The 27924-nt window shown below is 35.4% G+C and overlaps 3 protein-coding genes and 1 non-coding gene across 5 annotated transcripts; 2 read left to right on the forward strand and 2 right to left on the reverse strand.

Annotated features, from left to right (window-relative positions):
- The first annotated feature begins 4311 nt into the window (after positions 1-4311).
- On the forward strand, positions 4312-10140 carry LOC132604370 (serine/threonine-protein kinase D6PKL1-like). Of its 2 annotated transcripts, none has more exons than XM_060317864.1 (3): positions 4312-4715; positions 5800-7438; positions 8991-10140. In XM_060317864.1, the coding sequence occupies exons 2-3, from the start codon at positions 5802-5804 to the stop codon at positions 9850-9852; spliced, it is 2499 nt and encodes an 832-aa protein (XP_060173847.1). In that variant the 5' UTR covers positions 4312-4715; positions 5800-5801; the 3' UTR covers positions 9853-10140. The 2 variants fall into 2 exon arrangements, with proteins under 2 accessions (XP_060173847.1, XP_060173838.1); XM_060317855.1 differs by having other exon boundaries at positions 4313-4715; positions 5670-7438.
- Positions 10141-10680: 540 nt separating this feature from the next.
- LOC132604382 (uncharacterized) lies at positions 10681-13487 on the reverse strand. Its single transcript, XM_060317876.1, has 3 exons — positions 13330-13487; positions 11086-11245; positions 10681-11007 (listed from the first exon to the last, which is right to left on the reverse strand). The coding sequence occupies exons 2-3, from the start codon at positions 11242-11244 to the stop codon at positions 10960-10962; spliced, it is 207 nt and encodes a 68-aa protein (XP_060173859.1). The 5' UTR covers position 11245; positions 13330-13487; the 3' UTR covers positions 10681-10959.
- Positions 13488-18222: 4735 nt separating this feature from the next.
- Positions 18223-18382, forward strand: LOC132618336 (U1 spliceosomal RNA). The gene has a single exon (XR_009574062.1). It is a non-coding gene; the product is annotated as a U1 spliceosomal RNA (small nuclear RNA).
- A 7323-nt stretch (positions 18383-25705) lies between these two features.
- Positions 25706-27112, reverse strand: LOC132604390 (uncharacterized). The gene has a single exon (XM_060317888.1). The coding sequence runs from the start codon at positions 26854-26856 to the stop codon at positions 25948-25950; it is 909 nt and encodes a 302-aa protein (XP_060173871.1). The 5' UTR covers positions 26857-27112; the 3' UTR covers positions 25706-25947.
- Between the last annotated feature and the right edge of the window lie 812 nt (positions 27113-27924).

Here is a 27924-nt window from a genome sequence, read left to right on the forward strand (position 1 = left end):
AATTTGTGCCATTTGTGCATTCCCTCAATTCGGGGAATTTATCAAGTACACTCCATACTACTTTCCTTATTTTTCTACTTGTTATTTGCCATTTTATTCATTTATTCTTAGATTATGAAGATCTTTTAAAGATAACTATACTCTAATTTACGACACATAATAAATATATATTAAACAATACAATCATGCACAACAATATATTTACCTAAATACATCTATATTTACAAAAAAAATATAATAATGAAAAATGTAGTTTCACCTAATATAAATAGGTAGCGAAGTTTAATTTCTAAATTACGGAACCAGAGGAAAACATTTTTGAATTTTGTTTTAGGATTTTTTTTTTCTGATGTAAAAGAAAAAAATTGAGAGTGATGTTGTTATGGTACTTTATAGTATCATAAGATTATGTTAGGATTTGATGTTTAGTTCCTTTTTTGAAATAAGTTTTATGAAATACTTCTGAGTTGAAATTATGAATTTATATTTTAAATTATTTGTTTTAAGTAAATCTGAAGCTATTTTAGTTGTTACAAATAATTATTTTTTGATTATTTAATTGTTTAATAAGAAAAACATTATTTTGTAACTGAAGTCTTCTGTAACTGCGCGAAGCGCGGACTAGTTTACTAGTGTTGGGAGTAAATGTGGAATTCACTCAAACGTAGCGTGAGTAGGGGATATGATCGCATATTTAAACTTAGTTAAAATGGCATATAGTAAGTGGTCTAATAAATCTCATATGGTGTGTTGTGACTTGTGTTTTAACGAATGATTATGCGTCTAAATCATATAACAAAATTAAGGTGCGCCTAATTCATATGATATTTGTGAAACTTTTTCAGAGGGCCAATCTTTATTATCTTAAACAACAGGTAATTACAATTTCGATCGCACCGTTAAAATGAAGGATCAACTTTAGTAATTAGTTGTAAGTTGTCAAACGAGGGGTGTGAAGGTTAGCTAGGTCATATCACATATGGTTTAAGCTTTTGGTCTCATGATGTACACAACTGTCCTTCCAAATTAAATAACCATCCGTCTAGACTTGAAAGTTTCAACTGCCAATTGTTTTAATTTGGCATTGTTATTTTTTCTCTAGGAATTTGATATTCAAAATTTATTGGTGTTATTCATTTATTTTGCGATGAATAATAACCCTTATTTTGCGATGAATAAATAAGAGGATAAAACGCTTCACCACTAAGGGGCTCATCATTCCCTCAGGACTCGAGTTCGAGACATCATATTAAAGGTGGAGAGATCGAGTCATCTCGTTACACAATGCGGATGTGTCATTGACAGAATAGGTTCAAGAAAAATAATATTTTTGGTCCAAACCCTATGTCAGTCTTAAAAATTCATTTAATAAATTATAAATTAAAACCTAGTAACTCTAATAAGATGCGGGAAGCGAAGCTGAAATGGTTCGAGCATGTACAGAGGAGATGCACGGAGGCCCCAGTGCGGACATGTGAGAGGTTGGCTATGGACGATTTCAAGAGAGGTAGAGGTAGGCCGAAAAAGTATTGGGGAGAAGTGATTAGGCAGGACATGGCACAGTTATAGCTTATCGAGGATATGACCTTGGATAGGAGGTTGCAGAGGACGCGGATTAGGGTAGAAGGTTAGTAGGTAGTAGCGCGTGTCTCGTGTTTCCTTCCATGCTAGTATGCGTAGTATTACTTTTGTAGTTTCTTGTCCTTCGATTTCTTGTTACTATTTGCTATCTCTAATACTTCGATTATCATATTAGTTTGATGCATTTACTGTTACTTTTCTTCATAGTGTTTATCTATACTATTTTGACATGGCTTCTCTATATTCATCATTCCTTGTCTAACTTTTTTTTAATGTTTTCTCTTGAGCCGAGGGTCTTTTGGAAACAGCCTCTCTACCTTCTAAGATAGGGGTAAGGTCTGCATACACTTTATCCTCTTCAAACCCCACTTGTGGGATTACACTGGGTATGTTGTGTTGTTGTTGTTGCAACTCCAACAGAATAAAATCGAGAACCAATAAATTTTAGACCTTCGATCTGCCTTAGTCACTAATTTCTTAGCAGTCATTTGGTAATATATCAAGGGCAAAGGTGCAAATATACCCCTTGCTGTTATAAAATGGTGCAAATATATCCTTGTCCTTACACAAATAGTGCAAATATATCCTTTTAAAAAAATCATGTAGCTTATTTTTTAATTTAAAAAAAATGTCATGTGGCTTTAAAAAAAAGTCAATCATTGTTTTTGAGTAGACATATTTTTCTGACGCCACACAGTACATTTTTTTTCTGGTGAGTCGGGTCTGGTTTGTTTAAAAAAGTATCTCCGTGACTTTACAAAAAAAAGTCTTCCCATTTGTTTAAAAGAACCAGACCCGACCAGAAAAAAATTTATCATGTGGCTTTAGAAAAATATGTATACTAAAAAAAATGGGTAGACTCTTTTTTAAAGCCACGTGTATTTTTTTAATTAAAAAATAAATTAAATAATTTTTTAAAAAAAATCCTTCAGCAAAAGAGTATATTTGCACCATTTTGTAACGGCATGGGTATATTTACATCACTTTTATAACAGGGGTATCTCTGCTCTAAATCACAAAATTAAGAGGTATATTTGCACCTTTTCCCATATATCAAAGACCCCAATAACTGATTCATGAGGGAAGCAACATGATCGATACTTGAACCATATCTGGCATTATTCACTCTTGAGCAAATTTTAAGATGAAATAAAATTACAGGAACCAAATCATCCATGAGAATAGATCCTATAATATACTCTAAGCGCGCACACACATAAAAAAAAAAAAAAAAAAAAAAAAAAAAAAAAAAAAAAAAAAAAAAGAGGGGGGGGGGAGGGCGGGTGGGGGCTGGGGGGAAGAGAGATTGTTTCTTCCTTATTGAGTGCAATGGTGCTATAATCCATTGATTGTTTGGTACATGATAATGATAAGGTTATCTCAAGATTAAAATCTGGATAGGTAATTTCGTATTTTATATGGGATAAGATAATTCTATAATATTGGTATGAATTTTATGCCGGAATAACCTCTAACCTTATAACAAACGGCCCCTAAATATTTGAATCCTTTTACCTTTTTGGTAATGTCAAAAAAGAGAAGCAAGTCTTTTTCCAACTTTCAAATTGAAATGGAAGAGAAATGATCAAATTCCAGCTCAACTTTTTCCTCCCAAATGAAAATAGTAACCAAAAAGGTCACAATTTAATTTAAAAAGCAAATTAAAAGAGTAAAAAGATGAATTAAACAGTCAAAAACACATTATTATATCAACCCCCTTATGTCCCCTCGTTCAAATTCCCCCACCACCTCCCTAGCCTACCCTTCCTCAAAACCAAAGCACCTGTAATCACGTCATTAAGCAGTAGAGTAACAGATGAGAGAGTACTGAGAAGCTCATTAAAGAAAATCGGCATTTTGATTAAAGAGCCCTATCTACCAAGTATATTCAATTTTATTAGTATTGTTTATTTGACACCTTGTTATATGTGTGTGCATATTATATTGCATACATATTTTCATCTAATTCTGGTAAACAATTTCTAACAACTTTTTCATACTAACTTGACTCGATTAATGATTAGGCATATTATAGGTCGGACTTCTACAACTCTTCTAAATTTGATTTAGGAAAAGTTATAAAAAGATATTCTAAATATTATAAACTTTTATCTTTTGTTACTCAATATTTTAGACCATTCATACGATAGCAATTCACCTCGTATTTGCCCTTAATTGAGTTACACCATAAATTTGAGCTGAAGTATAACGTAGGATAATTGTAAATCATAAGCAAAAGTAGATGAGCAAAGCTGAACATATTTCCCAAAATATTATTGACATGTGAATTCCACCCAATCCACATTGATGTTACGTTAAAATAAAAAAACAAAGATTTGCTAGGCAATTATATAAATTTAAATTTCGTGTATTTTCGGCTTTTTGCATCATCACGTTAAGTTTACTTATAACAATAATAGGTTAATTTACATAACACAACTTTGAAATGATAATTTGGAGAACAGAAACATAACTTGTTACAACCAATTAAATTGACCTGATGGTGTAAAAAAGAAATTGTATATTCGATTTTGTTTTATTTAGGTCTTTCAATATATTCATCATAGTAGTAGTTTAAGTAGTTTACAACTAACATGTAGGGATTTTAATAGCTCGGTTAATTGACTACTAAACTTTCACCTAATAAGTGAGAGTTCGAATTTTCACTTATAATTTCCTCTCCCATTTCCCCTTGCCTACCGAGGTAATTAAAAAAAAAAAAAAAAAAGAGTTAATTTACAACAACACTTTGTCTTCAGTTGGCATTCCCCAAGTACTAAAGTCAGATACGAGTCAGTCTTGTTAGTGTCCAGAGTGTAAGCTTTCCTTGTTTCCGCCAATTTGGAGTCCCCCAAACTCAGGAAAATATACACAGACAGAGAGTCAATACAGAGGAAAAGAACAGTGTGATTCCCCCCCCAACTGCCCTTCTTCCCATTTTCCCCATTCTCTCTCTAAACTAGTAATAATCACTTATGGGGTTTCCACTTTTTCCTTCTAAGTTTTCAACTTTCTCATTCTTTCCTTTCACCCTTCTCTCTCACACGCGTATATACCCTAAAATTACCCTTCTTCTTCTTCTTCTTCTTCTTCTTCTTTGTTCAATGAAGATTTAGCTTTTGGTCTTCTTTCAGGTTCTTGCTTCATCTCTTTCTTTTTCCCTACATATGTTTTTTTTTTGAGCATATGTTGTTTAAAGGTAGAAACTTTATGTTGTCTTTCTTCTTTTTAAATATTCAAACTAGTCTTAAAGCTGCTTCTCCTTTCTGGGTTCTGTGTCTTCTGCTTTTTTCATTGAAATAAATATGGGATTGTATTTCCTGATTTCTTTTACTTTCGGGCTTTTCTTGGTAATGTTTTTTTCATTAGCTGGAAGATTTATAGATTCTTGATCCCTAATAAAGATTGAAAGGTTTTTAACTTTTTTCTGGGTTGCCTTTTCCTAATGCTATTTCTTGCATGTCATTTTTTTCTTCCTAGATTAGCTAATAACTCTATGTATTATGGATTTTTCATCTGAATATTTGGATCACTTTAGCTTTTATTTGGTGGATTTCATTTGAAGCTTCTTTTTAAAAAAAAAAAAAAAACTGTTGGGCTTTAAATTTTTGGGAAAAACAGATGCAAACAAATTGGTGGAGCAATGCATATATACAGTTAATGTAATTTAGAACTTATGATGAAATAGAAAAGTGGAGTGGTCATATGAGTTCACAGCTTTGAGAATAAATGAGTGAGCAAGAAAGCTATTGTTTTTAAACTTGCCATTGTGGTAGTTGTCTAAAGTAGTACCAAAATCTACACAGATTTAGTTTCAACATTGGCTGTCTTTAAAGAACATATGAACAGCTGGCTTTAGATGCTATAAGTAGGTGTACAGTGGCATGAATTTTCACAGGTTTATAATTTAGAGGAGAGGACTGCTTAGTCCTTTATCTTCAACTCCCAACAGCAGTAATTAAACCATAAGCATTGAAAGGACATAACTTGCGGGTGCTATAAATCCTTCTTTTGGCTTTAAATGACTCAATTTTTCATATGAATTAATTATGCATCTGTAATTTGCTGAATTTCTTCATTTGTAGCAGATAAGGTATGCTGCATACTGAATGCAGTAAAGAGGTAGTTGCCAAGTTTTCCGTCTTGGAATTGAATATGATCAACAACCATTTTGGAGAACCTCTAATGGACTGTTCCATTTGTGTTCTTCTTTCTTAGATATGCTTCTAGAAGCAATGGGCAGGTTGCCAGGTACTAGTGAAATTACCGAGTCAATAGAGGACTTAAATCCTGCAACCGGTCAACAGTATTGTATGAAGGATGATATTAACAAATTGTTTGAAGCTATAGAAATTAGGACTTGCCATAGAGGTGTGAGTAAGTCAGAAAGGGGTGTCAAAGATGTTTTGAGTAAAAGCGCAATGAAGAGACCAATGCGATCTAGCCCCTCTCGAGCATCAGGTTTTGATAATTCCGAGCCTGCAAGTTTGAAGCAGGCCTTCAGAGGATTATGCATCTCTCAGGCATCAGAGCTTGCGGCTGTGAAGAAGCGGTCATCAAAAGCATCCAGGCTGTCGGGATTCTCAGAGACGGGGGCTGCCAAAAGACTTTATAGGCCTGTCGTTGTTCCGACTAATGGCCCTGAACATACTGTCAATGAAGGTATGGGGAATTTAGTGGAGATTTCCCTTATCCCGGATAGGAGTATGTCAAATACTTCTGATAAGATTACTGAATATGAAAATGTGTCCATTAAGGAAAAACCTACTTATGATGCATTTGAACACAGCGCAGAAATAAGAGAAATTTCAGGTGGAAATGAGGTTTTTCCTCACTCAACTGATATTGGTTCTGGTTACTTGAAAGAAGTGTCGGAGCAGAAATTATTTTTGGAACCACCGCGTTATTCAACTGCCAATAAAGTGGAAGCCGAAACGATGCCTGCCTTAGATGAAGTTCCAACAACTGTAATTCCATCAGACAAAGAGCAGGCACGAGATTTAGATCGTGTTTCTTGTTCATCTACTGGAAATAAAGTCATCAGACTTACGAGATCAGCTTCCAGAAGCAGAACCTTTGTTAAGAAGAAAGTTATTTCTGCTCTCACCGGCTGTTCCAAGCAATCTAATGGAGGAACTGACAATGATTTGAGTTGTAGTACAAGCGAGATACCTTGTCAAACACCTGAATATGTACTAAAGAATGATCAGAAGGAAGAGGATAAGGAATCTTCAGACTCATGTGGTCCAAATAGCATAGAAGTTAGCTCAAGTGTTACTAAACCTGGTCTCAGCTCAAGCAATTGTAACAGAACAAGAAGTATAGTTACAAAAGGCGATGAAAGATCATTATCAAGAGAAAAGGGGGAGATATCTCAAAGTTCAAAGAGTAGCATCGGGGATTATAGCAGCACCACAAGCCTTAGCGAAGAAAGCTATCGCAGTGGGTCTAGTCGCAGTGGATATCGGCCTCATATGTCCAAAGATTTGAGATGGGAAGCCATTCATTGTGTTCAGAAGCAGCACGGAAACATTAGTTTGAAGCAATTTAAGATGCTTAAAAAACTTGGTGGAGGGGACATTGGGACTGTTTATCTATCTGAGCTAATGGGCACAAACAGTGTGTTTGCTGTGAAAGTTATGGACAATGACTTTCTGACCAGCAGGAGGAAAATGACAAGAGCGCAGGCTGAAAAAGAAATACTGCAAATACTGGATCATCCGTTTCTCCCAACACTCTATGCTGACATTACCAATGACAAATACTCATGTTTAGTGATGGAATATTGTCCAGGAGGTGATCTGCATGTGCTCCGGCAAAAGCAACCCAACAAGAATTTCTCTGAACAAGCAGCCAGGTTTACTTCTTCCCTGAAACTATTTCTTATTATATCTATTCTTAATCTAGATTCCAAAAGACTTTAGAGATATCTGTCTTCAATGGTTTAGTAGACTCTCTTTTGCATCCCACAAAATGACACTCACCTGTCATTTGCTGATGGATAATAGCTTGGTATATGCTATCACTTATTATTCAACGAGATTAGAACTCAACTTGTGTAAATATGGAGTTCAAATAACAGTTAACACCAAGCTTAAGTACAAGAAACAGGAATAAGTTAGACAACTTCTCTAATTGGTTTGGATTTCAAGCGTATTTAGCATATGAGAGTTCCTTATAAAAAATAACATCAAATGGATTTAGCATATGAGAGTTAAAAATACGTCTTTTCCAGTTTCCTTGTATGTCCCATGTGAATCAGGAAAAATTAAATTCATTGTTTATATATCCGAGGTTTATGATTTTCTTCCAATTATACACTTAACGCTCACTCCATCACTGAGAACTTGTAAACTGACTTGAATGCCTTTAACCAAGAAATTCTTTAGTCAAAAAACTGGCTCATCAAACTAACCAGTTTGCGTCTGACTATTTGCTTTGTTTTCTGTTCTTTCGGACCAAAATCCATTTATTGGTTGGACAAAGAGCAAAGTTGAGAGACAGGTTTGTTTTTCCAGAATTTGGACCTTAAATACAAATTTTGAGTTAATCAGGGGAGGTCAATCAAACTTATAGGGAAGTCTCTTCCTCTACAAAGCTTGAGGGTTTCCCTGTAATTTTCGGGAAGCTCAGGTCTAATCTATGACAAATTATCTTCCAATTTCCTTTTCTTCTTTTTAGTCCTTCCATGTTCCAACCCTCACGAAAGATTGTTCTTGAGCATGTCTCAGTGGATTAGAAGTTAGAACTCCTTGAATCTTTGTTATATATGTTTCTCTTGATTGAGCAGTGTCCCATCTTCCAGTGGATGCAAAATATTGAAAGTTACTAAAGTCAAAATCATTAGCAACTAGCGATATGAACAGATAAAAGTCAGTTCAACGGAAACATAAGAAGTGGGTGAATCAAAGAAAGAAGTGGAGAAGAAGAAAACCTAGTGAAAATATGTGAACAATGAAAGTGACTTGTCACTGAACTTGCATCTCTTCTCCATGGCATCTCCATGCTTCATCTCACATCCGGAAGTGAATTCCCACTTTGTATGGAGACATTATTTAGTTTCTGGTGAATGAGTAGGGATATGAAACCTGTCTCTCCAGTCATTCTTTTCTAACAGTATCTACGCATCGCATAACATGTCGAGCCTATTCTTTCAAATTTACTGAAAAACTTTCCAAAATACTTCTGTTTAAGCAAAGATCTCGTGCTTTATATGTTACTTTGTTGGACAAGTCTTCCTAATGTTCTTTAGTAATCTGGTAATGGGAGTGCAGCTTGTCATTTTATATCTCGCGAGATGCAGTTTTAAGTGGCTTTCTATGTGATCTTGACATTTTTCTGTTATTCTGCAGTTTAAGTGGTTTTCGATGTGATCTTGACGTTTTCTGTTATTCTTATTCTTTACACAGATTTTATGTAGCTGAAGTTCTTCTTGCTTTGGAATACCTTCACATGCTTGGAGTCATCTACCGAGACTTAAAACCAGAGAACGTCTTGGTTCGAGAAGATGGTCACATCATGCTCTCCGATTTTGACTTGTCTCTCAGGTGTGTTGTTAATCCTACATTGGTGAAATCATCTACTCCTGTCGTTAAGCCTCCAAAGACGACGTCTAGTCCATGCTCTGAATCTAGCTGCATAGACCCCTTTTGCCTACATCCGTCCTGGCAAGTATCCTGCTTCACCCCTAGATTTTTATCCGCAGCAGCTAAGACACGTAAGCTAAAGGCTGACATAGCTGGACAAGTCACACCTTTGCCACAGCTCATAGTGGAGCCCACTGATGCCCGATCCAACTCGTTTGTTGGCACCCATGAGTACCTGGCTCCAGAGATTATCAAAGGAGAAGGTCATGGCAGTGCAGTAGATTGGTGGACCTTTGGTATCTTTCTTTATGAACTGTTATATGGAAGGACACCTTTCAAAGGACCAGGAAATGAGGATACATTAGCGAATGTGGTTTCTCAGTGTCTTAAGTTCCCTGCATATCCTGTGGTTAGCTCTAATGCGAGAGATTTGATCAGACGGTTATTGCAAAAGGAACCGGAGAATAGGTTGGGAGCTGAGAAAGGGGCTGCAGAGATAAAGCAGCATCCTTTCTTCGAAGGACTGAACTGGGCGCTAATACGATGTGAAACACCTCCAGAACTGCCTAGATTCTGTGACTGGGGAAATGTAATCCCTGATGCCAACCAACAGAACAAGGAGATTGCGAAGTCTCAAAAAGAATTCAAAAGTATAGGAGAGGATATTGAGTTTGAGATGTTTTAGCTATACTAGACCTGAGAATGGATAGGTTTGTTTTTCTTTCTTTTTTTCTTCCTCTCTTCTTTTTTAACACGATATCTCTGTGCCATGTAAGTAGTATATATTTCATTACTATAGCATAGTGTAGAATCCAGAACTTTGAAGAGCACGATAAACCATGTTTTTATAATGATGTGCTTGGGAGGGGAGTGATGTGAAGCAGCCAGGATGAAAAATTGGATATAAAGAGGAGGCTCCAACAAGGTTTCAGATTTTACTATTTAGCTAAGATGCAGTTGCTTTGATCCTTTTCACTCTCGCTGTTTTTTTTTTCGAACTGCTTTGAAATGTTTTTACTTGAGCCGAGTATCTATCGGAAATAGCCTCTCTATCACCCAAGGTAGGGGTAAGGTTTGAATACACACTACCCTCTGCAGATCCACTTGTGAGATTACATAGGGTATGTTGCTGTTGCTTTGATCCTTGTAGACACCTTTGATCGAGTAAATTGCGGAGTTTTCATCTTAGCGTGGGATTTAATTCCTCTCAAAGGGTATAAAATGATCAACTTAATATACACTAATGTTAGTACATAATGAAAATCAACTTAAAAGTAGGCTTAGAATAAATAAAAAGGGATTAGAGCTTGGAAAACCTGATGGTTTAGCCTAAAATATACAGTAACACATTGTACAAGTGACAACATGTTTAAGTAAAAGCAAAGCAGGATATATTGGTAACAATCACGATTGAAGTTTAAGGGAACAATCTATGTTTTTTTTCAAATTCTAATTTGGTGCTACTATTTTTAATCTCCTTATCTTGGAGACTAGGGGTCAATGAGGGACGGGATTTCTCATTTTGTTATAAATAGGATAAACGAGATGCATTACTTGACATGCTTATTTCCACGCCAACACCGTTTAATACAAATATGCAAAAACCCAAACAGGTGAGCAAATGTGTTATGCTGCTAAGTACTGATAGCATATGCCATACAACGCCACGCTCTATTGTTTGCGTCTAAGTGACTAGTATTAGCAACTGATAATTAAAAATCCACAAAGAACAAACAGGACTGAGATTATCTCCTTTCAATAAGCCGCCATAGGGCCTAGCATAAGCCAACATTTATTCCTTCTTCCCTATGCCATGAGACATATTGTAGATCCCTCTCCCCTGAAACATCATCCAGGATCTGATTAGAGTTTGATTCAAGACAGGATAAAGCAATCTAGAAATTTGAAAGAAACTCACAATCATAAACAAAGCAGTAGCTGCCAAGGCAGCTGGAATGGCCACTGAGGTAAGCTTGTCATAACGACCTTTCAAGTATGTGTGCTTCTGAACGCTTTGGTAAAACTTTTGCTTCTCAACAAGCTTTTCTCTGGGATAGAAAGGTGTTTCTTCTGACATCCTGCGTTTTTCAGTAACTAGTAAATTTACATTCTCATAATAAAATGAATATATCAATCAGTTTAACCTGCTCCACGTTAGGATGGTTGATATCCAATTGAGCGGTCTGCAACATTCCTTACTTTTTCTTATGAGCATACTTGTATGATTTCCTTTCCTTATTTTTTTTTACCATTGCAACAGAATTTGTTTGACGTTTTAGTGTATTTGTGAGGTAGGAAATAAGTGAAGCTTTCATGGATGCTAAAATAACCAAAGCAAGCTTTGCATAAAATAATTTACTCTAGAGAGGGGGTGTCAATTGAACTTGTGGTCGAGAAACAAGAAGAGTCCATCAGCATAAAGTAACATGTAAAAGTGCATGAAATGCACATGGCCGAACGCGCTGGCAGACCACCCAGTCATTTGAATAAAGATAACCAGCAAATACAGGTCTCCAGTTACAACAGAGAAGCAAAGACAGACTGATCTGGGTGTTCACGGAATTAAGGCTCTTTTCTATAGCAAGAAACTGAGACTTGTTTTCTTCAAGGCATCACATATGCTGAAAACTAATAAGATAGCATAACCGACAAAGACAGCACGTCCCCCCCCCCCCCCCCCCCCCCCCCACAAACACACACACAAAAAAAAAAAAGTGGTGGAATACCCTGTGAGATCTCCATTGTGGGTGAGAATTGTCTCTGTTTTCTCAAATGAATCTCGGTAAGTTGCAATAGTGACTGTAACTCTTGAAGAAGAAGAAGAATGAAAAGAGAAAATAGATGCTTAGTCAAGCTGTAAGGGTGAGAAGTGAGATGGTTTTTGGTGGAATCAAGTTCAACGGAACTAGTCTAATGGTAAGAAATGGAAAGCAAAAAGCACTGAGCATATATGACATCCATGGCTTGCACCTTCAAATTCTAATTTAACAAGTACAATATCACTTTCACTGATTAAGTGAACTAGGATAAAAAAACACAGGGCATGTTCTGATAACATATTTTGGTAGATAGTTAAGTCAGGATGAAAAAATAAAGCCAAGGCGGTGTCGGCACTCATGTTAGCATCAAAGAATACATGACTACAGAAATGTTAAGTCCAACCACAACCATGTTTTAATCAATAAGCCAATTAGCTCTGTGGTTTATGCGATTTTTGCAGCAAAAATGGGTAATAGGCATGGGTTGACTTAAGACAAAGCCCTTTCACCAGACTGTATTATCAGTCCCTTATTCTCTCGTTTGCAAAGGTAGGGGTAACGTTTGACCCCACTTGTGGGATTGCAATAGGTATGCTGTAGTTGTTATTCTCTTGTTTGCATAGCTTAGCTTTAGCAAACAAGTCATATCTTTATCACTTATTGCTCAAGAATGTTCTACCTGAGCAACCTTATCGTTCATCCTCGTGTTAACAAGGAATTGAGATAGTCCTACAGCTCACCAATACTCACAAATACTTGGACAAAGTGGCTCCAATAAATAGCAAGGTAAACTACTAGACAATAATATCACAAACCAGAAACCAAAAACCGCCAATAATCTATCTTTTTTTTTAAACCGTGATGTCCGGCCACCTTGACTAAATTCCATAGGATACCTGCTACCTCCTACCAACACAGTTGCCTAGGGTTGGACAAATGGGAAGACACCACCTAGTGCAGGAAATTGAACCGAGACTTGATGGTTCTCAACTCACTTGATTGACCAATAATTATTATTGTTTCACACACGCTATGGTTCTTAATTACCCCAATGTAACTCGAACTGTGGAGTTGAACAACTGGTGTCAACCCATGTAATTATGATCTTTATCGAGTCGAATTCAACTTATACTTTTGGAGCAGACCTAAATACATGAACCAAATCCAAATAAAAAGAAAAAAGTAGTTGTGTTATCGGGCTATACCAGCCGCGAAAGAATCAAATCAATCCACGACAAAAATAGATCCGACTCTTAAAACAGACATAAATAAATTAAAAAACGGATCCAAAGGCAATCCATTTACACAAGAGGAATGCCAAATCACAGACTAGAGATAAATTAAACCCTAGTAACATAATAGGAAAAACCGTGGGTCCACAGAGATTGAGAGATAGGACTTACTTGGAAAGCGAATGAGAGAGAGCTGACGGCGATTAGCAAAGGTAGCGTCGACGAAGAGACAAGGGCAACAAGGAAATTAACTAGCCTAAAATAAGGAAATCATCCAATCGCTAATAGGTGACGAGTGAATTTCCCAACATATTTCACCGATACTCCTTCCGGTTAACACCTATTTCACTTTTGTCCCTAAATTTGAAAAGTTTACATTATACACAAATCTTCCTAGGATCTTTTTTTCTCTCTTTCAGTGCAGTAGAAAATTAAAAACTTATTCTTGTTATAAAATAATATTAAAAGTACACGACACAAGAGATATAATCAAACTAGTTGAGGGGGGAGAGAGAGATTTTATTACTCTTTCAATTGTTATATAAATGAACTTAATTGACTTTCTATTTATAAAAGAAAGGAAGTTGCTGCGAGGCATTTCAGGAAGCTGCTGTGAGGCTTTTCAGAAGATGCCGGCAAGCTGCCTGCTTGAGCTACTTGCAAGTTGTCTGCTTGATTGTAAGCTTATCCAGATGACTGTGTATTTGAATGGACATCCACAATACGGTGTATTTATAACTCTCCCCCTTGGATATTCATTGATAGATTTGTGCCTCGTTAAAACCTTACTAGGAAAAACCTAGTGGGAAAAATCCAAGTGAAGGAAAAAGAGTACACGTATCTAGTAATACACATTGCTAGCTGTCTCGTAAAAAACCTTACCAGGAAAACCCAAATGGAACAAAACCTTGGTTAAGGGAAAAAAAGTACAACGCGTATTTTACTCCCCCTGATTAAAGCATCGCATAATTCTTGAAGATGATGTACTCTGATCTTGTATACCAACTTATCAAATCTTGAGGTTGGCAGAGCATTTGCGATCAGATATATTAAATGATCATTTGACGAACTGGTTGATGATATGCATCTTCCTTCCTTAGATATAGTTACATCATCGCCATATAATATTGTTGCAATCACGACAAGTACATGCTTGACTTGCTTTATTGTCTTTGTATGATTTGACGATCATGTAAACAACATGATATGACAGTAATCCTTCATGGAAATAGATAACATGTCTGGATTGAACTCTTACGTCGATCAGATGAATACCCTGTATATCCAAAACACTTGACAATAATTGTTACGACAAATACATTCATGTCAGGACTTTCATTTGCAATGTGCAGTTGCTCTATTTCAATATCTCCATGTTGGAGTAAAATTATATCATGCTCGTAGTTATAGCAAGATATATAAATGCATCAACTGCACAAATATATGGTACTTGGGGACCAATTCAATTTTTTTTTTCATTTCAACCTCTTTCGGCAGATATGATCTAATGCGTTTGGAAACTCTTCAAGAGCTCCAATAATATTGAAGTCATCAACTTGCACAACAATATGAAAGCTTCTGATCATCATAAAGAGACAAGGGTAAACAAAATCATCTTTGTACCCTTCGTCAATGAATATTCATTAGGGCGATCTCAATACATCAGCCTTGATTCATTTAATCCATTTAAGGATTATAAACAAGTTTCCCAGGAACTTCTATATGCTTCAGGCATTTTGAATCCTTCAGAAATTTTGTCAAGTAAGTCAAATAGACTGTGACAACATCCATCAGTATAAATAGTGTGACGCCTTCTGATGTCTAAACTGCAGGTCTAATAAACTTTACGCTTACCAAGATGCATAATTTCACGTGGTAATTATTTCTACGTCAGCATGCTTTAAGAGATGTAGAAGTTAGATCCTCACAACCTTATACAATAGAGCGCACACTATTGTATCAAAGATATCATCGATGAGATATCATTTGTATCGGTTCGCAATTCGACATAACTTACTGAGATCTCATCACTTCTGTTATATCCCGTATTTTTATACGTCGAGTTATTCGCAAGCTAATCGACTTAAGTTAAAGACAGGATTATTTTCGAATACGAAATAGGAACTTTTAATTTTCAATTTTAATTAGAACACAAATTGTTTATAAATTTTATTTAGTATAGAAATATTATTAGAGATTAGGGATTAATTAATTGTGATTAGATTATTAAGTAAGAATTAGTGATTAATTAAAATTAATTAACCTAATTACTATGTGTGGGCCCCACCCGTTTTTATTAAAAAAATAAAAAAAAAACAAAAAAATAACAATTCAACAAAATATTTTTGGTGAGTCATTAGAGGGGGTAGACGTGTCAACATATGGAAAACCATATATAAGCTAGTGGCAAATGAAGAAATCAACATTTGATTTCATTTCACAAAAAAAATCAAGTTGGAAAAAAATTAAAGCTCCCATGGCTGCTCTCGGCCAGCCATGGTGATTTAGGAGAAAATAAATTGTTGAATGTTTTGATCAAGTTTCAAGTGCATTACAAGTTCAAGGAGGTGGTAGCAACATTGGATATTGAGTTGAGGAAGAAGAAATTGTGAAATTGGAGCAATTAAGTGTAGAAATTCCTCCGAGAAAATTTAGGTAAGATTTTATTATTTTGTGGTGTATTTGTATTAATAGTGTTGTAATGGAATTATTAAAATTGGATTGGATGAAATTGGAAGTAAGAAAATGCATGAAATCGTTGTTATATGAAATTGTGGGTTGAAAAGGATTAAGAAGGGTTGTTGGATTGTTAGAATTGTTTATGGGCTGAATTGTAAGAATTTTGTATGCATATCTCTATTGCTGTTATTGTTGGTATTTCTGTAATAACAAGAGGATAATTGGAAATTCGGGTTAGGCAAATATATAGGGGAAATGCTGCCCGATTTCATTAAGTCCTTAACTAATGAAAAACCCTAATCAAGAAAGTATAAGTTAAAGAATGAGTCCTATAGGCGATTGGTTACAAATTTACGAGCTAGGAAGTATAGTTTACTAACGATAGCGTTACCTTTATATTAAATAGGTTAAAGGGGCGACGAAGCGAACGAGATTACGATTAACCTTAAACAGGTATGTAAAGTTAACCCTTCTTTCTTTTGGTATGATCTCTATGAAATGAACAGACGATGTGTATATGATTCCAAAAGAAGTTCCTATTCTTAGAGCCACTAGGATGGCTAATGTTCTTGATTTCCATAAGTTATTTCATTATGTCTTGATACGTGTATGTGATTCCAGAAGTTCTATTTTGATAAAATCCATAGTGATATTCGACGGATACTTGATATGACTATTGTCTTGATTTTCAAATGACAGTTCGTTTTGATTATTCTATTGAGTATCAAATATGATTTAATTTGCATATGGTTGCTCACTACTCTACTCGTGCATGCCTCAACATATCTTTCACTGAGTTCCGGGCCAGGATACGTTTTCGTGTACAGTTTCACTGCATTGTTCACCGAGTCCCTCACTAGAGGGCTGAGTACGGTATATATATATATATATATATATATATATATATATATATATATATATATATATATATATATATATATATATATATATATATATATATATAATGGCGTTATGATGTGATTATGGAGTTATGATGTGTTTATGGCGCCAAGGATGGTAGGTGGCGACCTTATTCACCGAGTCCCATAATGGGCCGGGTATGACATATGATATTGACATGCATGATTTATGTTTCAAAAGGGCTAGTGTCTTGGTATTCTGAATATTATACTTGTCTCCTGTACTCCCCATTTTAGTTATGATCCCTTTTACTGTATTTCATGCTTTATATACTCAGTACATATTCCGTATTGACCCCCTTTCTTCGGGGGGCTGCGTTTCATGCCCGCAGGTACAGACGCTCGATTCGGTGATCCCCAGCTTAGGATTTCCATCTAGCTGTCTTGGAGAGTTCCGTTGTTCCGGAGCCTAGATTTTTGGTACAGATCTTCTGATGTATATATATATATATATATGTTTGTCCAGGGGTACGATGGGGCCCTGTCCCGTCATATTTCACTGTTGTTACTCTTAGAGGTCTGTAGACATGTGTGTGGGTTGTATATAGATTATGATCAGCTGTGTCTATATAGTTGTTGTGGATGCTTCTGTTTGTTGTAGTAAAATTACTAATCCTCCCTCCGTTCAAATTTATTTGTCCACAATTATTGGAGGATTGGTGGTGGTGAAAGTGGTGGCGGATTGGTGGGGGAGGAAGGGATAAAGAAGAAAGGGAGGGTAGGGGAGGAGGGGAAAGGAAAAAAATATAAAATTAAAGGATTTTTTGACGTGGCGCTGATGTGGACTAACGTGGCGCTGATGTGGGGAGAGAGTGTGTACACTCTCCCCTAGTGCAACTGGTCATATTATATGAGGGAGTAAAAAATATCACTTTTTTATATATTAGGTGTGTAATGGGTCGCCAGGATAGTTTAAGTGTGAAAATGACTTTTGGGGTATAGTTTAGGGGTGTTTTAATGTATTTTGCCTAATATTAATTATCAGAACACCGATCACTGAAGCTACAGAACATATATACTTTTGACATCCTTTTTCCCCCTTCATATATCCTACGGCTAGATGCTAGGTAATCAAGAGCTGCTTAATCACAAGCCCCGTAATGACTAATACCATCTTCCGTATAGCTTCTATGGACTATTTTGTTATTTATTACAACTATATACGATCTAGATATCATAATGTGTTTCACTTGGTGAGAAAAAAAAGGAGAGAAATTCTATGTTTCCTACTTTTACAGTCTTCATATATATATATATATACACATCTATTACATTACAAACTTCATTCTTGAAGTTCATCTAACTACAAAAAGATCAAATAAAGAAAGAAGGAAAAGCACGAAATTGGAACTCTTGAGAAGTCATTTTTTACTTAAGTGTGTGAGCTTTGTTCCACACCGGCTGAGACAAATGAAAACAAGGTGCCGCAAGGTTACAAAAGGATATGATGGAGCTTCAAGCAAACATACTTACTTGAACGGGGTCGATGGGTGATCAACAAGACCCATGGCTTGGGCTTGTGACCTCCATTGCACTTTGGTGGGGTGCTTGCCTAAGGTCGGCCCAAGTGGTTGAGCCTATGTCATAATTTGTGGCTGAAGGGGCCGGTGTTTGCGCGGCCTCTACCCAAATCTTAAACAAAATTTTCAAATTTTCCTTCTATAAGGTTGTCATCTTTAATAGTAAAACTAAATTAGTAGGTTTTCTTGGTTACATTTTCCAGGATTACAGCATAATCTTTTTTAAGTTTAAGCATGTAAAATAATCCTTAATTTGCAAGCAATGGTAAAACTTTTTATTTTGGATCCATCCGGGTTTGTACACCAATTTGAAGCCTATATAAGGGTGAAACGCTTTTTAATATGATTTTTTTTCACACTTAGGACTCAAAATGTGAAATAATCCTTAATTTCATAATACTGAGTAAAAGGCTACGTTGTTTAAAGTTTCCAAGTCTAGTGCTCTACAACTTTTAAGAATGTGACATGATCCTTAATTTTCTACTATGATATAATTTTCCACAAACCCTGGAGTCTAAAGGGTTCAGGTTGAGTCGGACCAAGACCGAGTGCAAGTTTAGTGGCGTGACGTCTGAGGCTGAAGTGGAGGTGAAGCTCGGTATCCAGGCCATCCAAAAGATAGGAAGTTTCAAATATCTTGGGTCTATTATTCAAGGAAATGGGAGATAGATGATGATGTCACAATTCGTATTGGTGCAGGGTGGATGAAGTGGAGACTAGCATTAGGAGTCTTATGTGACAAGAAGGTGCCATCGAAACTTAAAGGCAAGTTCTACAAAGTGGTGGTTAGACCAACTATGTTGTACGGGGTGGAGTGTTGGCCAATCAAGAGCTTTCACGTTCAGAAGATGAAAGTAGTGGAAATGAGGATGTTGCAATGAATGAGTGGGCATACTAGGAGGGATAGGATTAGAAATGATGATATTTGGAACAATGTGGGAGTGGCATCGGTGGAGGACAATATGCGAGAAGTGCAACTGAGGTGGTTCAGACATGTGAAGAGGAGATGCCCGGATGCCCCAGTAAGGAGGTGTGAGAGGTTGGCTATGGACGGTTTCAGGAGAGGTAGACCGAAGAAGTACCGGGGAGAGGTGATTAGACAGAACTTGGCGCAGTCCCAGCTTACCAAGGACATGACCTTAAATAAGGGGTTTTGGAGGGCGCATATTAGAGTAGAAGGTTAGTAGGTAGTTGAGTACTGTCACGCTTATCCTTCTATGCTTGTAGTCGTATTATTACTCTTGTAGTTTCTTGCTCGTCGATTTCTGTTACTATTTGTTATTTCTTCTACTTTGACTATTGTATTACTCTGTTTTCATGATTGTTCGTTATTCCTTTTTCGTCTGGCTTTGAATTGCTTGTTCCTATGCCGAGGGTCTACCGGAAACAGCCTCTGTACCTTGGTAGAGGTAAGGTCTGCGTACATTTTACCCTCTTCAGACCCCACTTTGTGGGATTTCATTGGGTATGTTGTTGTCGTAGTAGTATATAATTAAAAGGTTTTCCTTCTTTACGAACTTATATGATTCATATGTATAACCATAAATACTGCGAATAATCAAAGACAACTGCTACTTTGTTAAGTGATGAACAGCTGAATGAAAAGTACAACACAACATTCAATCCACAAAGTATAACATGTGTAGTAGGTACTCACTATTCATTGCTTTCAATTCTTATTTGATTTTTAATTATAGAATTTTAAGAATTAAAATCATGTCACATTTAAGACAATGCATATTTATTTTCTCCTATTTTGTCATTTGCCCATTGGCTTATATTAATAAAATATCTCCAGCATCTTATCCAAATGCTGATGTATGGCACTACATTAACTGAATTCTTAGTACACTATAATCATTCTAGAAAACAAATGCCACTGCCGAATAAATAGAAAAAAAATTTATGACAACTTTAATTATCACCATTAAGGAAATTAAATGGTAAGAATGAACCTAGAACAGTTAAGCAACTCTCACCCGCCCTATATTTAATTCTTTTTTGGTACTAATTTCGAAAATTTAGTATCTTTTTTATTTCATCGGATAGGTGCAGGTTTTTGTACAATTTGGAGGTGGGTTCATCATGAATAGTGTTTTAGTGTAGTACCTTTCTTATGATCAACAAAGGATTGATGTATTTTTACAACAAGCTGTCCCATTTTGGATCTGGACATTCTGGTCCACCTTCCTCCCTTGTCTTCTAGTGAACTCCTTTTTTTTTTTTCTAATAATAACGGGGGTAAATTTCCCAAGGTCACACGTGAGAATTGCCTATAATATCACTTTTGTATTTTTTTTTAGGATTATCATATCACTAAATTATCATTATTTTTTTCAGAATGTATTAAACACGCAAAAAAAAAATATATGCCATGGATACAATTGGTAATTAACGGTTTAGATTAAGTTCATTATTCATGGTCAATTATGCCTTTTAAATGTTTAAATTAAAGGAGTAAACAAAGAAAATGAAAATACACGAACTACGTTACTGTTAGTTCATCTACCAAAATGAATTTTCCAGATTTCATTATTTAAAAAAAAAATCATAGTAACGTTTTTAAGTTATGTGCTGGAATTGTCACGTCCCAAAATACCCGCTAGACGTGATTGACACCCAGCAAACACCACCTGCCAGGCGAACCATATATCATACTCTTAATCATTTACAAAAGCACTAAAAGAAAATAAGTGCAGGTCCAACAACGTTATTAATGATAAAAATGCGAAATAGTCGTCAACCAAATTCATAATCGATTTATGAAAACCAATCAACGCTAAGATAAAAAGAATATCTAGCCCACATCCCATGCTAAGACCATGGGGCATCTAACAGAGTTACATGAGTTTGAGTGTCGGGCATGTAAACCCAAAATAAAAGAAATAACTAGAAATAAACTAGGTAAAGCTGAAATGACTGCCTCCACGAACAATGCGGTGGCTCACCTCAGCAACATAATCCACTCACGAAGTCTTCAATTACCAGCCTCGTTCTCAACGACAGTATCTGCATGGACATGCAGGAGTGAGTTATAAATAAATATAACCCAGTAAGATCCTCGACCCGCCACTTCAAATACCCCTGGAACAAGTGTTAGAAAATACAAACACACAACAAGCACAAAAATATTATGCACACGAATATATCATTATATAATAGCAACCAAGGTTCAAACCACTGTTTATCAAATATATTATATATCTCAACACAATTTACACTACAAACCGTTATAAGTGGCAGTTAAAGAATTAGTCAACACTATGAATCCACGACAACATACACAATGTGCCAAATATGTCAGGAAGCATACACAATGCCCCAATATCATCAAGAAGCATACACAATGCTAAGGGAAGCATACACAATGCACCAATATCTGCATGGCTTACAGCTATATCACATCACAAAATAATTTATAAAGAGAGTTTTTGATTATTTGAAAATAAAGTATATGCGGTTGGCCTTAAGGACCACCGATTCTGCCAAGCACACGCTCGCCCCAACACATGGACCAGGCAGACAAAACATATTTTTAAAACGGGTTTTGAAAAGCAAGTACCCAAAGCTTAAAGTCTCACTTACCTCAAATTCACAATTCAAGCACACTTCCCAATAAATCATAATTGCGTTCTCGAGTCTCCGGATTGCCTCAAACTACACAAAAACGGATTTAGAATGGTCAAAACCCCTAGGGTAAACCACTTCTATATTTTTAGAGGCTTAAACGGTTAAAGTCAAATTTTAAAGGACGAAAACGCCCTCTGGTCAATGTGTTCAAAACCCGACAAGACTTATGTTTTCGGAAAGGCCTTAACGAGAGGATTCCAACGATATATAGAAGTCTAAAATCCGACGCTATTTTCCCTTTCAAATCAATGATTTTAGTTGAAGAACTCTAGAGCTAAACTTTCTCAATTTCTCAAAATATCCCCATGTTTTCACCATAAAGATTCACCCATAATTATGTAATAAACTTAAATAAAAGATTAGAGTCATTACCTTGATGATTTGGGATGAAAGTTCTTGTTTTCTCCCTTTCTTTTCCTTTGTCCCACTGGTTTTTTCTCCTTCTGTTGGCACGTTTCCCCTTTTTTTTTTTTTTTTTTTTTTCTTTCAGCAATTTAGTGATTCACGCCATCAGAATTTTAAAGCCACACCCCCCCCCCCCCCCCTCCTTTTTTTTCTTTTTTTCCTTTTTGGGCTTTGCCCACTAAATGGCTTCTTTTTCTATTTTCTCTTTAATTCTAATTACGAATTTCTTTTCTTTTAAATTTCTTTTAGCTAAAATTACCAACTAAACCCTTATTTAAAAATTGGGTTATTACATGAATGGTTTTGTAACACATGGCATATATAAAATACTCAATTGAGGAGTACCGGACAAAAGATTATAAAAGGAAATAAACGTTAAGGGTGTAAAATGCAAAAAATTTAAAATCGGATATAAAACTTACGCTTCTTTGATGTTTTTAAACATGGCTAAATGGGTATAAGACATGAGCTGGTTAGTTAAATTAAATGGATTTGGGCTGAATTACATGGATTTAAAGAGTTAAATAAATTTATTATTAAAAAATAGAGTTTTATGTGACATGACATGCCAATAAGGATAGAAAGAGGGTTTTGTATTTGTGTGTTTAATATATTCTGAGGACAATGATAATTAAGTGATATTTTAATCCTAAAAAATAAAAGTGATATTTGTAAGTAATTCTCAATACATACGTGAACTTTTAGGGTGATGTTCAAATCAGGTTGCATGAATCCGATTATTCCATTTGGTGCTTGCTACCTGTCGACAATATGATTACCGAGAAATCACCATTTTTGTCCCTTGAAATTTCAACATTGGCGATCTTTCTTTATTTATTGACCACTAAACCATGTGCTGACTCGTTATTCATTTTTCATGGTTCCTTGTTCAGTATTGACTGGAATACTAGAAAAACTAGTGCCTATCATTTAGGCTGTGGCACTACTACTTCGCATATTAAATTCTTGTATGAAACATTAATGAGTCGATATATGGTGCTCTGAAGACTACTTAGAACCCGTTTGGATGGACTTATGGCTTTTGACTTAAGTCATAAATTAGGAATTTTAACTTTTAACTTTTGACTTATTTTTATCATTTTAGCTTAAAAATAAGTGTTTAAAAATACTTTTTTATTTTAATCAAACACTATAAAAATGCTTAAAAGCTATTTTAGCATAAAAACACCTGAAATAAGTCAATCCAAACAGGCTCTTATTGAACTCTTCTTAAGCTTCTTACTAGCCCCATCCTCACATTTAACTTTTGCGGTTCTTAATATTGAATTAGTTGTAAAGTTTTCATATATTTATTTATGCTCAGCATTAGGTTCGGATGAACTCGTTGCCGAAGAACTACATCCGCCATAAATAGAGAGAGACAAATGAACTAACTAATCCCTTCGCCTCAAATTATTTGTCTTAATTCCTAAACATAATTGTCTCCCATTATTTATTGTTTTAGAATTTTAAGATAAAATTAAGTACTATTTTTTTTTCCATTTTACTCTTAGGAGTAATTGTTCTTGAAGACTAACTCATAAATTATGAGGCCCCGTCGCAACGCCCCACAGTCCCGCCGCCCCCTCCCCCACTGCCACGCCCCACAGTCTCGCCGCCCCCCTCCCCCGCTGTCACGCCTCACAGCCCCGCCCCACCACCTTCTTCTTCACCCCATAGCCCCGCCCCCACCACCTTCTTCTTCTTCTTCTTCTTCTTCTTCTTCTTCTTTTTCATCCCACAGCCCCGCCCCACAAATCCCTCTTTCTCTGTATATTCTCATCAATCTTTTCTTTTCATTTTCACCATTTTTTGGTTTCTTGATTTTGATTTTTGTTTTCTTTCAAAAATAAAGTTATGGAATAATGGTTATAGAAGAAATGAGTTTGCTAATAATAATCATAATGGCTAACAATAACAACTAAAACAACCAATTTGGACGAATTTGAGTGTAAGTGGGACTAATTTGAGAAGAGTTGAATGAAATTTGTTGGGGGAGATAATGGCGGTGGTTGTAGGTGTGGGTTAAAGATGGTGTTGGTGTTTTTTTTTTTTTTCTTAAGGGCATTTCGTCCAAACTAATAATGGCCAACAATAACAACCAAAACAATCAATTTGGACGAATTTGAGTGTAAGTGAGACTAATTTGAGAAGGAATTGGATGAAATTTAGTGAGGGGATGATGGTGGTGGTGGTAGGTGTGAGTTAAAGATGATGGTGATGATTTTTTTTTTTTGAAAGGCAGTTTGTCCAATTTGGAATGATAATAATAATAATTTTTTTGGCGGTGGCGGCGGCAGCGGTGGTGGCAGCAGCGGCGTAGTGATTGCTAAAATAGGGTGAGGATGAGGAAAAAGAAGAAGAAAGAGAAAAGGGAGAAGAAGAAGAAAGAGAAAGAGAAAAAATAATAAAAGAAAAACAAAAAATGAAGTGTTGGTAATTTTTGACATGGCAATGACGTGGCAATGACGTGACGCGAGTGTAATACACCTCACCTTGTGAGAGTGGTATTATTTTTTTTAGGGTGGAAAATAATTGAAATGAAAGTTGTTAGGAGGGTATATAAATACAACTTAAGTTTAGTTATTAAAGTGAATTTTCGTGTCAAATTTAGGGGCTAACTAATGTCTTTTCTCAAGATCCAAATAAAGATAAACATGCCAACATCCACCGTTTGAACCTACCTGGCAATCTCACTTTGATTGCCTTATGGGAAGGGAAGAAACTCACCTAACTCAAACGTGTGTATAACAATCTTATCATCTTTTTGATTCGCTTAACATGGCTGTAAAAAATGGACATATTTTTCTTGAAAAACCTTTGTGTATGCTAATTGGACAAAGAAAATAGTAGAAATTAAATGAACATGAAGATCAATGTCAGGAGACTCTGAACCCTTTTGTCTACCTAATGACGATAATACTCTAGTCAAACGTGAATTCAAATTACTCGGCGGATCAAAGCACAATGTACAATCTTCCAAATCCACAATTACTCTAAATCAAATATTTTTCACCCTGTTTGGTATTTTGAAATTGAAGTTGAAGATAAAATTGTGTTTGGTTATAGTTTTTGCAAAGAATATTTAATTATTTGAATGTATTGAAAGTGAAAAAAGTGACAAAAAAGTTTTGATTGTTTTTCAAATTTCAAATACAACTTCAAGTTGTATTTGAAATTTTTATGGCCAAACACCATAAAGTAAAAAAAGTGAAAAAATATTCCGAAAAATAGTGAATAATTCTCATGGACAAACGGCCCGAGGCATATTTTGTCTTTCCCTTTTACAACTTTTGCCTGCAAATCCACTTTCAAAAACTCAAGAAAAAATAACCAAGTCAAATCTCCAGCTGCACATAGAGAGTTTACAAACTTACAATCTCTCCATTAGAGTAAAAGCAACAATCTGTTTATATTTCTTAGAGCCACAAAAGTACAATATACAATGTCAAATCTGAAAGAATAATTCTTCAAGTTATTTCCATTCTATCAAAGATCAGAACATAATTAATTTTTTTTCCTTTTTTTCCCTCTAATTCCTTTCATGAGGGATGAAGTTTTAAAGGAGAAAATTCACATGAATGGGGTTCAATTAAAGAAGACAGAAAAATTGGAAGAGAAAAAAAAACTTTCAATTATGTGCTCTTAGAGGCATAGATCAGCAATGAGAATTCAACCTTATCTTGACCTTTTAGTAGCAATTTGTCTTTATCATCTAGCCACAATCTGCTATCCATTCCACTTCTTGTCCTAAACATAAAAAGTGCAATACCAGAAGCTGGATTAAAGAACCAATCATGAACATCCCACATTAAATCAACAAGCAATCCATCCACAAAAATACTCTGATTTCCCCTGAAGTTCCATTGCAGCCTTTTAACTCTAATCACCATCTTCTTATCAATATAAACTGATAAAACTGGATGCTTTAGACCTTCATTTTCGCCGCTACAACGAATTAAAACATCATGAATGTTGCCATTGTCACAAAATTGAGCCTTAGTTGAATAAAGGGTGTTGCCAGAAAAGTGTTCTTGTCTTGAAATTAATGAGAACTTTGCCATAGGATTTCCATTTTTCAATTTCCTTAGTGATGCTTCTTCAGCCATGTCACCAAGAATTAGGCCAAGTTGTGAGTCAACTGTGACAAGTAAATAATATCCATCAATTGGTTCAGGACCTGTTAAATACCTGGCTGCACACAAATCCCAGAAAATTTCAACCTTGTAATGATCCAAATCCATTGATTTGCTTCCCTTTTTCTTCCTAAAAAGACGCGAATTCGTGTTGAGTTTGAAGACGCTTGAAGGGTCATCACCAAAGTGCACACTTAGGCCTTGTGTTACATTTGTTTTGGTCCAAGAAATTGTGATCAAGACTTGCTTTTTATTGGACAAAGTGACTTTGTACAAACAATTGACTGTGTTTTGTACTGAAGGGATTAAATTAGAGGGAGGGATACAAGCAGAATTTGAGTAACTAGAACAAGAAGTATCAGAGACTTGTACAGCATATTCATTGAAACAAGAAGCAAAGTCTCTCATTTTCTTGAAAAAAATAATAATGAGAAGGGATCTGAAGAAATGGAGGGTTATGGCTTTTTAATAGAAAGAAATAAAAGAGAGATTTGGAAGGACTTGTTTTGGAATTATTCTGATTGGGAAATTTCAGAGGAAGAAGGAACTATAAATCCTCTTTCCTGACAGCAAACATGTAAGGTAAGTGTATTAAATATGATTCTCTATTTCTCTCTCTCACCGTAATATTTGCAACTTAGGAGAAGAGAAGAAAGGAAAAGAAAACAAGAACTTTAAGACAAAACCTTTTGGAGTCCTATATTTTTTATTCTCTTTTGCCAGTTCATCTGACATACTACTTATAAGAAAATAACGTAAAAATTAATTAATTTAAGTACCATAGAATAGTGGAGTAATTAAGATGGATCAAAGTCGCAAAGTGGAAATTAATGTGGTAGAAGTTGCATGTTAGTGGTCTAGTCTATTTTTCTTTTCATTCAGCTTCTTGTAATTTTATTATAGGATTAATGATTGACTAATAACTACAGGCAAGACGCAACCGAGTTGCAATATTAATTAGACGCATTCAATAGCTTTTACTTAAATTCTATATTTTTGTTAATTAGAAATTTTATTAAATATTTAATTGTGACTTGCGAGTTAGTAACTAAAAAAACTATCAGTTTGATGACAAATTTAGAAATTAAAGACCTCGGACAAGACATGATTCAAAAACAATAAATTGTCAGTTTCTTGAATATCAACTGTTTGCATACAAAGAATTTGGACGTTCAGTGACTGATTCTTAGGGTATAATCCCATTTTGTATTGTGACTTGTGGGTATATATGAAGAAAGTTGCATATATTAAGAAAAAAAGGAAAAAAATAATTGTACAATTTGATAGAGAATAAGTACTACGCGATACGTATCAAAAGAAAAAGGAAAAGAATAATTTTACCATTCAATAGAGAATAAGTGTAAGTTTCTTGTACACGACAAAGTCTGAAGAGTAATGATTAGGTCTTGTGGAGAAAGTTTCAAAGGTGAAAGTCAAGTAAACTGAAGGAATATAATTCAAAGATCAAGCACTGTA

This window comes from Lycium barbarum, chromosome 1 (genome assembly GCF_019175385.1).
Source record: "Lycium barbarum isolate Lr01 chromosome 1, ASM1917538v2, whole genome shotgun sequence".
Taxonomy (NCBI): domain Eukaryota; kingdom Viridiplantae; phylum Streptophyta; class Magnoliopsida; order Solanales; family Solanaceae; genus Lycium; species Lycium barbarum.